We start from the raw sequence: 16,065 nt of genomic DNA, 5'->3' as shown, positions 1-16,065 counted from the left end.
TCTTTAATGAATTTTGCTTCTTCCATGCCAATTTGGATGCCTTCATTCCCTCCTCTTGCCTGATGGATCTGGCCAGGATTCCAGTGCTGTGTTTAGTATACGTGGTGGGAGTGGATGTCCTTGTCTGAAATAATGTCCTGCCTTATTTTCTCAGTGTCTCCTTCTGGAACATTTATTAGTCGAATACTTATTAACCAATATCCAATAAAAATATTCACAATACATTCTATTATTGTAATGCATTCACTTAAAGCTAAACTAGTGTAAGTTTACCAAAATGTAAATATTTCTCTGATCCAAGTTTCTCAAGAATATGTACCAATGATGGTTTGGAAAGTAAGTGACTATATTTTAAGAAAATAACAGGCAATCGGCACAAATGGGGCACCCCTTGCTTTTTTAAATGTGGGCTAAAAAGCTGATTGCACTGGCACATTATTTAAAATTAATAATCTGATATCCGGTGCCACATGGTCTTCAATCAAACATTCACCTAAAGTTGCGCAACTCACTTCCCTGAGATTGGGAGGGACCCAGAGTGTCAGGTGTGAGTGTCAGTAAAATGCCAAAGAAACAAAATGTGAGCATATGCACAACAGCTCCAGCCTCTGAGAAGCGACATGGGCCTGAGCAGGTGGCACGAGAATGCGTGAAATCCTCCCCAAGGCCAGCTACTTCCGTCGGCTCGTTGACAGGCCTGTGCAGCTGAGGCAGGTGGTTCCGGTGAGGGTGTGTCAGTGACTCCACCTCCACGGCCCCTCACAGCCTTGTTAGTGACCCAGGAGAGAGCAGAGGTGCTCACACAATTAAATGTTTTAAGTCTCACTGCAGCAAATCAGCAGGACAAGAATGAAAAACTGCTGACTCTCACCCTGCCTCTGTCACAACCTGAGCAGATGTGATGTGTCTGGAATGTGGCCCCTGGTCAGCAGATTTTGGCGGAGTGCCCTCTCGGCCTCTACCTTGACTGCAGCTGAATTTCTGAAAACTGTGCCTTGTCAGTCAGACAAGCCAGGGCGTGGAGCTCCGTGCTCTAGTGAGGACGTCGGAGGCCTCCAAGAAGCCAGGGGCCCGGGGTCCTCAGCACAGACGTGGACAAGGGCTGAGGCCTCCTGCCTTAGAAATGAGGCCCGGCCTGTCCCAGCACACCGAAGGGACGCTATCTGGCTCACAGGGAGTCCACAGGGAACCACGCAGTTAGCTTGTGCTTCCTAAAAGCCACCAAGTGCTTCCTTTAGTGCTTGCTATTAAAAGAATAATCATAAGACTTGATTTTAATGATTTTGCAGATTCATCTGAACGAAACCATGGGGACATGGTCAAAGCCACTGGCGGTTACGAACTCCGAGAGCAAACTGGCTCTCTCCTCACTGGCTGCTTTCGCCCACTGCCCAGCATCGGCAGAAGACCCAACCCCACAGCACTGGTGCCTCAGGGAACAAACAGCTGGCCATGCTCATGTTGGTACGAGTTTTGCAATAAACTCGACTGTGTTGGCGCACAAATCCGGGTTGTTACCCCCATTAAGCAGACATGGAAAATGAGTCCAGAGAGGAGAGAAAGATGACACACATAGACGACAGTGTGCAGACGCTGGTAGGCAGAGTGCAGACACAAGGAAGGAAGCCTGGGCTGGGCTGGAGGGGCCTCGTGGGGCACATCTCACAGGACACCGCGGACTATCATGGGTCACAGTGAGGAAGGTGAAGGGATGCCCAGCAAGCCTTCACCGCCAGGTTGGAAGCAGGGCCTGTGTGAGGACCTCTCAGGTGGCTCAGCTGCGGATGGGGGGGATGCGGAGCCCTCAGGAGGGAGTTGCGCGAGCGGGACAGTGAGGGAAGCATCTGGGACCGCAGGAGCGCCGTGGAAGATGTGTGGGTGGCGGGAGACGCTGAGAACAGGCCCAGAGGCTGGCAAGCACAGGTGCTGGCGCATTGGGCGGGGCTCCCGAGAGAAGCAACCCTGCTCAGTGTTCTGAACTGGATCCACTGGGGAGGTGGCCCCAGCTTGCCTGCTGCATTCCCGGCTGAAAGCTAGCCAGGCTGGGGTCCTGCTCCCAGGTTTCAAACCTGCGCTGCACCCCACCTGGGAGTGTGAAGGGCAAAGTTACTGGGCAGATGGGACAGGAACTCGAGAGCAAGGAGCCCCTGAAATGCGACGGGAAAAGTGTGTGGGCTTTGGAGATGGTTGTGAACCAAGCAGGGAGTCAGACTTCCCAGGGGCAGGCTGAAGAAGGACAAGCTCCTGCAGGGGACTCTCAAACCAGCATCCTTGCGAGCTCACTTGGAGCCAGCCCGGCTGGGAAGACAGAGCAATGAACCTAACCAAAGTGGTCAAGGATCTATACTCTAGAAACTACAGAACACTGATCAAAGAAATGGAGGAGGAAGACACAAAGGGATGGAAAAACATTCCATGCTCATGGATTGGAAGAATAAACATTGTGAAAATGTCTACGGTGCCCAGAGCAATCTATACTTTCAACACCATCCTTATTAAAATACCATTGATATTTTTCAAGGAGCTGGAACAAACAATCCTAAAATTTGTATGGAACCAGAAAAGACCCCGAATCACCAAGGGAATGTTGAAAAAGAAAACCAAACCTGGGGGCATCACATTGCCTGACTTCAAGCTACATTACAAATGTGATCATCAAGACAGCATGGTACTGGCACAAAAACAGACACACATATCAGTGGAACAGAATAGAGAACCCAGATATGGACCCTCAACTCTATGGTCAACTAATCTTCAACAAAGCAGGAAAGAATATCCAATGGAAAAAAAGACAGTCTCTTCAACAAATGGTGCTGGGAAAACTGGACAGCCACATACAGAAGAATGAAACTGGGCCATTCTCTTACACCATACACAAAGATAAACTGCACAGAAAGGAAACAATCAACAAAACTAAGAGGCAACCCACGGAATGGGAGAAGATATTTTCAAATGACATTTCGGATAAAGGGCTGGTATCCAAGATCTATAAATAACTTCTCAAATTCAACACTCAAAAAACAAAGAACCCAGTCAAGAAATGGGCAGAAGACATGAACAGACAATTCTCCAGAGACGACATACAAAAGGCCAACAGACACATGAAAAAGTGCTCCACGTCAGGGAAATTCAAATCAGGGAAATTCATCAGGGAAAATTCAAATCAAAACCACATTGAGATACCACCTTACACCAGTTAGAATGGCAAAAAATAAAAAGACAGGAAACAACAAATGTTGGTGAGGATGTGGAGAAAGAGGAAACTTCTTACACTGTTGGTGGGAATGTAAGCTGGTACAGCCACTCTGGAAAAAGTATGGATGTTCCTCAAGATGTTAAAAATAGAGCTACCCTATAACCCAGCAATTACACTACTATGTATTTACCCCAAAGATACAGACGTAGTAAAAAGAAAGGACACAGGCACCCCAATGTTCATAGCAGCAATGTCCACAATAGCCAAACTGTGGAAGGAGCCGAGATGCCCTTCAACAGATGAATGGATAAAGAAGATGTGGTCCATATATACAATGGAATATTACTCAGCCATCAGAAAGGATGAATACCCACCATTTATGTCAACATGGATAGACCTGGAGGGCATTATGCTAAGTGAAATAAGTCAAGCAGAGAAAGACAATCATCATATGGTTTCAATTATAAGTGGAACATAAGGAATAGCACAGAGGACCACAGGGGAAGGGAGGGAAAACTGAATGGGAAGAAATCAGAGAGGGAGACAAACCATGAGAGACTCTGGACCCCGGGAACCAAACTGAGGGTTACAGAGGGGAAGGGGGTGAGGGGATGGGGTAACAGGGTGATGGGCGTTAAGGAGAGCATGTGTTATGATGAGCACTGGGTGTTACACATAACTAATGAATCGCTGAGCACTATATCAAAAACTAATGATGTACTATATGCTGGCTAACTGAACATAAAAAAGAAAAAGCAAAAAGCCACAGGGAACATGCCAGAAGACACCTGATAACCTCAGGGAGCATTTTCAGTCACTGAAACGAGAGACTGGAAAACCTAAAGGGCAGTTTGTTGGCGCTGAACAGACTATAACTGTTACAATCACTAAAACTGTTAAGAATGAAAATATCATATAATACAAATGTTATTATAACCTAAAGCAAGCCGGCACTATCAATACACAGATACATTCTGTGTCATGAAGAGATGTAAGTAGCTGTGGGTATACACTATCATTAAATTATTTAGGTGTTAAATATACTTTCTTGTTGTGGAAACAATCTGCGGGCTAGGACGGCAGCAGGGACCAACCCAGGGAAGAGGGAAGGCAACAGTAACCCCACAGGAGGCAGGGGGATGCTGCAGACAGCCTGGTGTGGTGGAGGGGCCTCGCCACCTGTCTCAGGGTAAGAAACTGGGTGCAGCTTCTGCGTAACGGCTCTTTGAACAGGGCAGATGCCCCGGGCAGTCCCTGACTAGACAGATGGCCAGTACTCAGAATCCCGGGCCCACTGCCCTGGAGCCCTCCTGGGACAAGGCTGCCAGGACTGAGCACTGGCCCGGTGTACACATCCTCTCTGTGGTGCCAAGCCCCAGGGAAGCGGAGGGGAGCACTGGACGAGGCGGGCACGTCCAAGCAGGAAGGAGAAACACACCCACACCAGCCATTTGGGGAAGAAAGACAGGCCTGCGGTCATGGGTCTGACCAGTCATAGATTATTCCAGACAAGTGAAGCCAGCCTGGCGGGATGCTCATCAAGGGAAAATGACTTCGCGTAGGTGCTTTCTCTTGTTGTCACTGCAATTATAAGGAGGGAGACGACCTCATTCCAGATATTTAGCTCTCATCGATCTTCGGGGTCTACAGAAAGTTCATGAAATATGTTATAATAACTAAAAGGGGCGCTTGGGGGGCTCATTTGGATAAGCATCCATCTCTTGATTTGGGCTCAAGTCATGATCTCAGGCTTGTGAGATCGAGCCCTGTGTCGAGCTCCATGCTGAGTGGGGAGCCTGCTTGAGAGTCTCCTTCTCTTACCCTCTACCTCGCTCCCTCCCCCTCTCTCTCCCTCTCAAAACAAAAAACAAAAAACAAAACTAAGAAAAGTGGGCAGCATCATGAAATACACAGCAGTCAATACTGGGGAAGGCCATAGAGAAATGGACACAGTTACCTAAGAATTAATAACTGATCAGTTTGCGGATTAGTAAACCTGGGGAGTTCTCAAGATAATGGAGCTCTTCTGAAAAACAGGACAATGATAAGAGAATGGGTGGAGATGGCGGATTTGTCCAGCACAAGCCCCGCCCCTGAACACACCACACTCGCCAAGGCTGCATCTACAGCAACTCGACCCCCCTTCCCAGGGTCCTAGTCCTGGGGCACCTGAGGGGTTCCGGGGACGGTGCGAGGGGCGGGGAAGGCCATCTGTGCTTGCCTCTCAGCTGGGGTGCGGTGCTGCCATCCACCCAATGGCCTGTGAGGCCCGTCCAGCCCAAATGCCACTGATGCCACTAGGAAGGAAAGCTGGTCCTGAGAGTCCCGATGAGAAGAATCAAGAAGATCAGGCAAAGGTGGGAATTTGCTCTCTTACAAAGATTAAAAAAAACTAACAAACCACTAAGGAGAATTAACAGATAATTCAAGAAAAGGTATGGGATTTAAAATGGTAAATCTATTTTTTAAAAAAGACATGGACCTACACCTGCTCCAATAAAATATATTTCGGATGGATCAAACATTTCACGTAAAAATTCCCAAAGTAGGGATGCATAAAAGGGTGTTTTCATACGTTTATTAAGACAGTTGCTTTTATTTGTTCTTTGGGGTGTTGTCATTTCTGTTTTGCTTATTCTACCAGGGTGACAGCTTGCCACATTTTTAGGAAATTCACTTTCACCGACGTGAAATGTGCGACTATCCTTTCCTATTTTGTTCCTTTGTGTTTCACCCATGCATATGGTGTACTTGGCCGTGAAGAACCTTTAAATTTCTGCAGAGGCAGATCTGTCCGCCAAGCTCCGAGGCTCAGGAAGAACGTCCCAGACACACCGTCTCCTCATGTGACCAGCAGGACATGCTGTCCAGGGAAGGGGCTAGAAGTTCCAGCTGAAAAGGCCCAGCTTTGAGAGAAAGTGAACTCCCTTAGTCGGCCTTCATGACTGTGAACTCAACAGCTTTCTGAAAGATAGTTTGTGAACAGGTCCTGATATTTAGAAACATGTGGACTCTTATGTGAGAGTCTGTATTCAGGAGGAAATCAGACTGTAGCGTTTACGTACAATGTGCGAACTGCAGCAGTGTAGAAACTTCCAGACAACTTGGTTTCACAAAACAGATTTCAGCTGTTTAAAAACACGGTATACACATATCTGTATGCTGTGAGAAGGGAAACTCCGTACTGCAGCACAAGAGACAAGTAAACTGCGTGCATGCGTCACGTGCAAGGGGGGACGTGCGGAAGATGCTCACTAGAAGCCTCTGGCTAGTGGCCTTACTCTCTCTGCATCGTCTGTCATGCATGACTTTTCTGTAGTAAGTATTTCTGTGTGCAAGAAGAACAAAGTACTTTCATTTTAGCAAAACAAAAGCAACAACGATCAGAGGAGCACACAGAAAAGGCCCCTCTTCCGAGAGACTGAGCCTCCCATATCTGTGTAACGTGTAAACTTTTTGGTCGAGGTTCCAGGACTTCATCTGTGCCCGTGGCCGGCAGGAACTTGTGTCCTGATGACCACAGGACATTTGGCAAGCCGCAGAGCTCACTGTGGTGAACGGCAGCGGGAGGAGGGGAGGCACGAGTGTTTGCCACTAAGAGCAGAGCAGGGGAAGTCGCAAGGGCAAATGGAGGAGGACAGCTGGTGAGAACATTTAATTCAGGGAAGAAGGGAGGGGATTCAGGGCAGGCAGCGGTGGCCGGGAAAAGCGTGTCTAAATGAGATGGATGTACGAGCACCTGTCCTGCGCCCAGGTCACCTGCATGTACGGGCTCACCAGAGGCTGCTGGGCTCCCTGCTGGAGCTGGGATTGAAATCAGTGGACCCAGCCATAATTCTGTTTCTAAGGACACGAGGGGGTTTTGAGGCTTGTTGCTACCTAACAAAAAGCTGGATTCTTCGTTTGGCGGTTCAAAGGTGTTGACTAACCATGGGGCCAAAGGAACAACAGTCTCTGAGCCACAGAAGACAAACATGAGAGGCGAGATTCTGTTCTAAGACTAATACGCTGTGAGGCCAACGGGGCACAGAACCCTCCTTCGGGAAGGATGAGTGAGGCCCACAGAGCTGCCAACCAGGGCATGCTGGAGACAGTGGGAAACACTCAGGGGAAGTGCAAACAGTAATTGTGGGGCGCATTTGAAATGCGCCGGGGTCACTGGAATGCCCCACAGCACTTTCACATCAGCATGGTGTTCCGGGCTGATCTCCACTCCCAGCACACAGTGACAGCGCAGTGTGGGAAACATGTGCTCTGGCTGCACTGGCAGCACCTCCAGGGGTGGTGTGTGGGGGTGAACATGCTCGCACGTGTGCACCTGCTCCCGGCATGTGCTGGGGTGTGGACGCACTCATGGGCCAAGCTCTGCTGTGCCAACGGTGTGTGAGCGCTTTCACCTCTACAAGGGAGGCACTGCAGGGTCAAGGCCAAGCTCACCCAGAAGGAAAGATGCTCACGACAGTCATGGTCTCTCCATCCTCACCGCAGCTCCTCCAGGGTCAGAAGCACTGACCAGGGGCAGTTTCTTTCTCTCGAGGAAAGTCAACACATCTGACTGCTACTCCTGGGAACACCTGCCCTCCATCACCCATGCTGGCTCAGGTCACGGCGCCCTCTCTCCCTCACTGTGCCCCAGACGTGCCAAGTCCAGACCCCAGAGGTCACCCGCTCCTGGGACGCCGTCCTAAGTCCCTGCAACGCTGATCCAGAAACTGCTCACACCCACTCATGCCGCACACGCGGTGTCTCTTTGCCTGCGGTCCTGCTACCCTCTGTCCATCGTCCCTAAGCCATGCTTTCCACAGGATCAGGTGCCCTGCCTGCGCACACGTGTGGATGTCCCCAAGGTCACTCTGTGCTCCGCGGCATTCACTGCCGCCTGTTGTCAGGTAACTTACTATGCTCTACATCGGCTGTGCATGCGAGTCTCCCTGTGACGAGCCCCTCATGCAGCACCCTGTCTGCCAACTTTGTGGTCCCAGGGTTTGACCACACAGCCAGCATAAACATTTAGCAGGCATTTACTTAGTTAGGAGAACTCATAGTGGAACACTGTTCACTCCTTTTACTTCCAAAAAGGGTAGGGCGTAGCTTAGAAAAATCAACCTCTTAAGGACTCAATCGAAAAAGAATGATGCAAGCATTGAGAGGTGGGGAGAGGTAACTATCAGAGAGCAGAGATCAAGGAAAACAACTGCAACTAAAGACAACAAAAAGATAAAAGATAAAGACAACAAAGACCTATGATCTGAGCTTCCTGGCAGCCAAAGTAAAAAGAGTGTATCTGAGTAAAATGTCTCTTGTCCAATAAGAAGCAGCACACCAGCTCCCAACAACCAAAGCATTTTCTAGCACTGAATGCTAAAGCGAACTGTCACTTGGATTTTTATACAAACGTCAGGGGATGTACAGTGAATGAAGAACAAAGTTCTAAATGATAGTTTTATAAAAACAAGCTAACAACAAAAACACTCTCCAGGCCTTTAACTAACCTCATTAAAAATGAAATTCCACAATGATATTGTTACAGAAAGGGGTGCTGACATACAGTAGGTGCACAGCTTTCTTACGACCTGACTTGGCATAGCAGGAGTGCTCACCAAACCCCAGGAACGGAGTGATGGGTTCTCCCCTCCCACACCTGCACCAGCACCACAGAGAACCCAGCACACAGGCACACGGACACACTACACACCTCTCCCTCTGAAGGTGACACGGAGGCTGCTCGGGGGAGGAGCCTGGGGCGTCTGCAGGAGGGCTCTCTCTCATGAACAGCTCCGCATCTGCTCATGTTTCCACCAGCGGGCTCCTCAGTCCCTGGGGTCCTGCCGGGCGGTGTGCTTGGGAGATGGCCGAGCTGGCGCATTCTCAAGACGAACAACACTTACTACCTGGCCGCTGGGAGGACTTTCGCGGTAAGGTCCTGGGTTACGTAACGTCACATAGGGCAGCCTTCCTGGGGGTGCACTGAGTCAGTGAGCAGAACAGTGTTTCTGCCAGAGAAATGACTCAGCCATTTCGCATTTTCTATGGAAGAGCTACCAAGAAGGATGGCTTCTGTTCTACAGGTGATGGGCCATGGTTTACTGGCTTGTTGAGAACAACGTGCAACAGCAACACCACATGAGCAAGAACAGAAACGCCAGGTGTCCAAGGCAGGAAGGAGCACAGAGAGCATGGATTTCTTCTTCTCGAAAGCTGTACCAAGGCACTTGCGTGCATGCAGAAGGAGGGGGATCCTGCAGTCCCATAGTACCCATTTGGTTTGACAAAGCTCCTTCCTTTCCTTACAGCTCCCGCCAGCCCATTGCTAACAAATACTAAGCCTGAGAGAATTCAGAGTCTGGATTTGTTACATTCATAGATTACCCACAGAATGGGAAAAGTCTGGACAGAAGGGGGCCTCAGGGGGAGTGGTGTGGGGATGACCAATGACCAGGACGGGGGCTCCCCGCTGGTTCCCGGGTGGTCTGGGGACTCAGGTGCTCTGGGTTGTGGCCAGGCCCTGCACGAGGGCCTGGTGAGGGTGTGCAGAACCTATAGGCCACAAGCAGCTGGCCCGGCGGTCACACGTGGTTGAGAAGGCAGGGCAGAGTCGCCCTTTTCCTCCTGAAGTTTTCTCTAAGCTACTATGTCACTGACTTACTGGTCCTGGGTATTCACAATGGAAGTCAATGGCCAGAAGTGGTTCTTTGAAAAACAGAAACAATTTGACTTTTTCTTCTTTTCCAACGTCAGTGCTCATATTCTCTGTGCTTAAAATTGCGAACAGAAAGATTCAGGACTCCTTCTCCCGGCTTCCCCATCTGCACACCTCCTACCTGGCACATGCTCAGCACATGCTGCGGCTCGACCCCACCCCGCAGAGCTGGGCGCTTGGGCCTCTCTGAACACTCGCTCATTCTGGAGACCACTGGTAGGAGGTGTGGGTGAACAGCAGTTGCTGAAACTTCCTCCAACTTTATTACCTCCAGTGCCCTGCAGCGGCCCACTTCCTGGGCTGACAACAGGAAGAAAATATTTGATAAACAGTAAACAAAGCAGATGGAAATAGAGATGGGTTCCAAGTGTCGAAAAGGGAAAGATACGGCCTTCCCAGCCTCGATCTGATGACTAAGTTATTTGAAGCTCTTCTGGAAAAGTGGGCAGTGTTTTCAGCAGCGCTGACTTAGGAAACTGAACTCACAGGGCCTCCAGAAAGAATCACTTCAAGTCCAGACATGGTCCCTGGTTGGTGGGGAGACCCCCATGGCAGACAGCTGCTCAGGGTCCCGAGTCAGAATGGACAGAGCAAGGTGCACAAGACTGTGTTCAGTGATGGACCTGTCCACACTCTCCTTAGAGGGTGCCGGCCAGGGACGCAAGTCCCATTACCCACGTCTCCACCACACCCTTCCCTGATCACGACTTCTGGGAAAAGGAGGACCCACGCCCACAATAGGTAACACAGGAAGAGACAATTAACAGAAAGATTCTGCCTAACAAATCACAGACATGTATCCTGTAATAATGTTGCAGTCAACATTGTCCAACTCACTAGTGCACTTGCCAGGTTACCATGGAATTCTAACAGAGTGACTCGTCAGTAGGCAGCCCCCTGGTCTTCACTGTTTTGCTCTCAGCTATGGGCCACTCTCAGGCCAGCAGTGGCACAGGACCGGCGGGCTGCCCTCTCGGGGGGCAGCTTTCAGCTGGGACGCACTTGCCCAGTTGTACCAACATCCCTCTACCTTCTGTGAGGACACCACTCCAGCTCAGAGCCTGTGGATCACAGGACAGACTCAGCTTTTGACACGGGGATCCCGGACGCAGCTGGGCCCTCACTGGCCTCATCAGCAGAGCTAACTGTGCACAGCTGCGGGCGAGCAGAACTGTGTCCAGTGGCATGGGAATGAGTCCCACACGTTTTTTACTGAATGTACTAAGTACATGCGAAATATGTTCACCAAAGTCATTGATCTTCATAAGAACGTGTTAACATTTCTAATTAAATAATTTATTCATCTAACAATTATATTCTAAAGATTTTCAACAGGGTTGAAAAGATGACTAGATTATTCCTTAGCTACCCCATTTTTGGTTTTATGGTTTCTCATCCTTCAGTTAGGGACTCGGGAAGATCAATGTACAAGGAAACCACATTCTCTTGATATTCAAATTAATTAAGGTTTAGAGTATAGAGTTTCTTAGTTTATACTAGTTAGAAAATCATCTGGGTAAAATTTTTATTTGACAATTCCAAATTATTCTTTACTTCGCTTTAATGTGAAAGCAGCACACGCACCAAAGCAGGCACTTTACATTCCTTCATTCACAGGGCGTTCAACCATAAAAGCAAAACAGTCATTCAGTTCTTGCACAAAACAGATGCAAAGGAAGTTATTTCCATGATTATAAAACTGACTTATAACCTCAGAAATTCTGAAAAAATTGCAAAAATCAAGAAAAAAGTTCTACTTAAACTAAAACAAGTACCATTGACATTGTGGTGTATTTAATAGTAATCATCCCTGGTCCCATTCCGGCTGAAACTCCTCCCACCCTGAGTCTGTCTTCCCTTCATTTTTAATGAGCGCAAGACAAGTTCAGCCCACCGTGTGGCCGTCTGCGGACATGTTCACCTGACCCTCTGTGAGTCTGTATGAGTGAGACACTGTGGAATCACGCCTCACCTGAAAGCTGGCATCCTCCTCCCGCGTCATCGCTGCTGGAGGTGTCCTCGGAGGCCGGGCTGCCCTGTGGCTCTGGCGGAGTGGGGACATACCCCTCAGGAGGCAAACTCACCGTGTAGAGCCGCCTTCGAGGTGGGACCTCGGTGTCCTCATCTGCAGGAGACAAGGGGATTGTGAACATGGCATCACGTGACCAGACCTTTGCTGGTCCTGGCACCCTTCCCCAAACTCATCCACCGAAGATGTGAGACCTAACAGCTTGTGAAACCCGGTCACTGCCGTTGGCACAGAGCTCAGTAAGCCAAGCGCCTCGTCAGAGGCACGCCAGCCCTATAGCCAGCCAGGAGAAAGGAATGACCTGTGATTATTTAACCTCTGGATTTTCATAAAATGATAGAAAAATATAACTCGTAAGTAGGAAGCAGAAAATTCCACATAGCATACCTCTCACCATTACCATGTGAATCTCCTAACATTTTGGTGCATAATCTGGAACTTTTTCTCCATGTGTGCTAACAACCTGCATACTTGTATATACACACACACATCTTAATGGGATCATGCTACCCATATTTTATTATTATTACATTTGTATATTATGTATATAAAATCATTCAAAAGTTAACACAACATGACAGAATAATATATTGAGATATATTTACATCTACGTGGTCTTTTAATGGCTACATAATATTTCACATCTCTGGTGAATTATAATTTAATTATAATTTAACCATTGCCCTAAATTTCACATATGGAGGTTGATTCTAAATTTCCACTATCATGAACAGCTGCTGACATCTTTGTCGTACAAAACTTTGCACCCTTGACCACTGAGTTCCTTCAGAGAAATCCCTGCAAATGGGATTGTCCGAAGGGTAAGCACCTTTTGGTGGCTTTTGAGATGCACGGTCTAGAAAGGCAACGACAGGAACACTGGTTTCTCCCATGTTCTTTCCAACACTGGTGGCATCAACCTTTCTTTAATTCACACAGCTGACACACAGCATTGTGTTAGTTTCGTGTCACATACTGACTGGACAATTCTGCGTGCTGTGCAGTGTTCCCATGAGAAGTGCAGTCACCATCTGTTCCCACACAACAGGATGACAACGTTCCGGGCTCTGCTCCCTGGGCTGTACTTCCATTCCTGGGACGGGACCACACACAGAAATAAACTCTAAATGGATCAAACACCTAAATGTGGGACGTAAAACCATAAAACTCCTAGAGGAGAACACAGGCAGTGATTGTTTTGACACTGGCCCCAGAAAAATCTTTCTGGATCTCTCTTCTCAGACAAGGAAAACAGAAGGAAAAATAAACAAGTGCGAAAAGGAAATGTCCCGACAATGATGAGGCAGCCTAGGAGAGGGGAGATGTTTGCAAACGACCTCTCCATCTTTTTAATAGTCATATTTGCATAGAAAATATGGTAAAGCAATCTTGTATGTGACAAACACAAGTGGATATCCCCATTAATCTTTCACAGAAAAATTGACATTTTATTTTAAAAACAACAAAACAAGGTTTGAAAGAAATCATGAATACATGACAGAATGTGCCTTTAAGACATATAATGTAAAAACCTTGAAACACTCTCCAATTCTTCCACCATCAATGTATTTCACTTTCTTGAAGGTAAGATGCAAGAATTCAGTTCTTAGGTTAATTTACTTCATAGTCAATTAATTACCATGTCATCCCACTGAAAACAGGCAGAATGGGACATGACTTCCAAGGAGACCACCCCAGCCAGACATCAACTTCTATCCTTTCCGCAGAGTATTTCTGGAAGCTTTTGGTCGGCTGAAGTGTCACTGGTAAGAAAGTTAAACAGAACTTAGAAATGTCACTGTTCACTCGATTATTCGGATGAACACCGGGGGTACCGGGAAGTAAAGCACGATTTGAGTCAGCAAAGGCAACTGAGACGCATCCCCATCCAGTGCAACGCTCCCGGGAAACAGCTCTCATCCGGCCGCCCGCAGCCATGGCTCCAAACGCTGAGCCTTTGAACCATAAATGACCTGACAGCTTCCAGCTCTAGTTCTTCCCAATTTCTTCTGGGGAAAAATGGTTTCTTGTGATGACATTTATCCTTCCCCAGTTGGATGTTCACGGCTCAGGGATGAGCAAGGAGAAAGTTAACTAGGCTTTGCTAAGCGCCCATGCACACGTGACTCTGCACACCCCTGCCCGCCACTGGCATGGGTGATTTTTTTTATTTCCAGGACTTAGGCAGTTCTTTTCCATGGCCACCTACTCCTTATTTCTGTCTCATCTCTTGTATTTAAGGTGTATATAAAATATAAAATATGCTTTTGCTTGGCCAATAGAAACAGCCTCCATCAGCTCCTCAACACGATACAGAAGTGATTTCTTTCTCCTCCACCTGCAATCTGTACCTAGCGTGAATGTCGATTTTAACTCTAAACACACCTTAAAGAGCTTATTGCTGTCTCTACTGCTACAAGGTGGTCTATCCCATGGATCAGCTGTCAGGGGGCTTGACCTGCCTCGCCCCTACACCCCACTCCACTTCACCACAGCCACCCCCGGTTAAAACAAAAAGGGCTCGATGCCTCCTTGAAGCGTGAGAGGCAATACCCACACCTGTCACCCTGGCCTGTGCACCGGGTGCACCCCCAGCTTACAGGACAGGCCCCTGGGGCTCCTGCTTCTGTGACTTTCTCCCCAGGGACTGCTCCACTATGTAAGGTCTCTGACACTCCCTCATTCCAACTCAGCACTGCTTCCTTCTTAGCAGATGCCCCCAAATCCGTAGGCAGAAGTCCTAACCCAGGTGGGGCCTATAACAAAGTCTTAAGGTTAAGTGAGGTCACGAGGCAGCACCCTGACCCGGGAGGGCTGGTGTCCTTCTAGGAGGACGGGACAAGAGCGCCCCTCTGTCGTGCACACAGGGAGCAGCCACGGGAGGACACAACGAGAGGTGGCCAGCTGTCACTCAGGGACAGCAGTCTCACTAGGAATGGATCCAACAGCCCCTGGAACTCGGACGCCCAGCTTCCAGGAACGTGAGGAATAAGTGTGCTGTGTAAGCCCTGGTCTGTGGAATCTGTTACGGCAGCTAAGAGAGAGGATATTCGGAATATATCTGTAGTCCTCCCATGCAACGGGCATTGCTCTGCGTTTCCGTGTCCCATGGTTATTCATTCACAGGTTTTATGTATCTCCCAACGGGAATGCGGGCTCACTGGTGGCAGGGACTGTCTGCTTTGCGCTTCCACATCCAGCAAACACCGCCATCCAGCGTGTTTACTGCACAAGGCACGCAGGATGGACAGTCCCAGTAGCGCTTTGGAACCCTGCAGCCGGCCAGAGAGTCCCTGGACCCCGTGCTGTTTCGGTTCTCGGCCAACGGCTTGACAGTGTAAGTGCCAGACCGACGCAACATCTGGGAAGGCAGATGGGAGGGTGGCACGAGACCTGGGGAAGCTCTGGAGTCACCTCTGGCCTCGAGTTTCGGCTCACCCCGCTAACAAGCCTGTGACCCAGCGCGGCTGCCCTCAAGCGGCCTTCTGAGGCTCAATGAGGTGGGCCCTTCCTGGCGCCCTGCTGGGCGTGTGCACGGTGACAGCCCTGGGACAGTGTCCCAGTGGAAGAGAACTCTGGGGGGACCCTCACAGCCCAAGTGAAGCCAGCGGAAGTCACCAAAGGAGCTGGGCTGTCCACTTCGCTTAGGTTCCCTCTGACCTGGAGCTGTCCCATGGCAGTCCCTGAGCCCACTTGGTGCCACCTCTGAGCAGCCCCGGGCAGCGCGCCGGACACGGATGGACGGCAGCGCCTCTTCCACCCGGGGGGAGTGAGACTACTCTGTGTGACCCTGTCACGGTGGGTACGTGTCATCACACATTTGTGCAAACCCACAGAGCGTGCAACACCACAGTGACCCTGATGTGCACTGAGGACTCTGGGTGATGACGACGTGTCCGTACGGGACCTCTGAGTATAACAAATGCACCCTCTGGTGGGGGTGCTGATATTGAGGGAAGCTGGAGGGGGTGTGCGGAGGGGGCACAAGGGAAATCTCTGTAGCTTTCTCTCAGTTTTGCTCTGAACCTAAAACTGCTCTAAAATGTAAAGTCCTTTAAAAAAAAAAAAGTTCTCAATGACCGTGTGGCATGTGTACTTTGAAAATGCTCTCTGTCCACCTGGCAGGCAGAGAGTAGCATC

General features: G+C 49.1%; 1 protein-coding gene across 2 annotated transcripts in view; it reads right to left on the bottom strand.

The window, feature by feature from the left end:
• The window catches only part of ERICH1 (glutamate rich 1), a 62,398-nt gene that overhangs the window by 20,333 nt on the left and 26,000 nt on the right, over positions 1-16,065 (bottom strand). Inside the window, exons 2-4 of one of the 2 annotated variants that reach the window (XM_040643336.1) lie at positions 13,565-13,688; positions 12,755-13,018; positions 11,869-12,021 (exon numbers count right to left, since the gene is read on the bottom strand). In XM_040643336.1, coding sequence (XP_040499270.1) covers positions 11,869-12,021; positions 12,755-12,818 — 217 coding nt within the window. In that variant the 5' untranslated portion in view covers positions 12,819-13,018; positions 13,565-13,688. The remainder of the gene's footprint in view (positions 1-11,868; positions 12,022-12,754; positions 13,019-13,564; positions 13,689-16,065) is intronic. The other variant, XM_008708885.2, reaches the window with a different exon arrangement.

Source organism: Ursus maritimus, unplaced genomic scaffold, assembly GCF_017311325.1.
Source record: "Ursus maritimus isolate PB19 unplaced genomic scaffold, ASM1731132v1 scaffold_28, whole genome shotgun sequence".
Taxonomy (NCBI): domain Eukaryota; kingdom Metazoa; phylum Chordata; class Mammalia; order Carnivora; family Ursidae; genus Ursus; species Ursus maritimus.
This window is presented reverse-complemented; position numbering and strand designations above follow the sequence as displayed.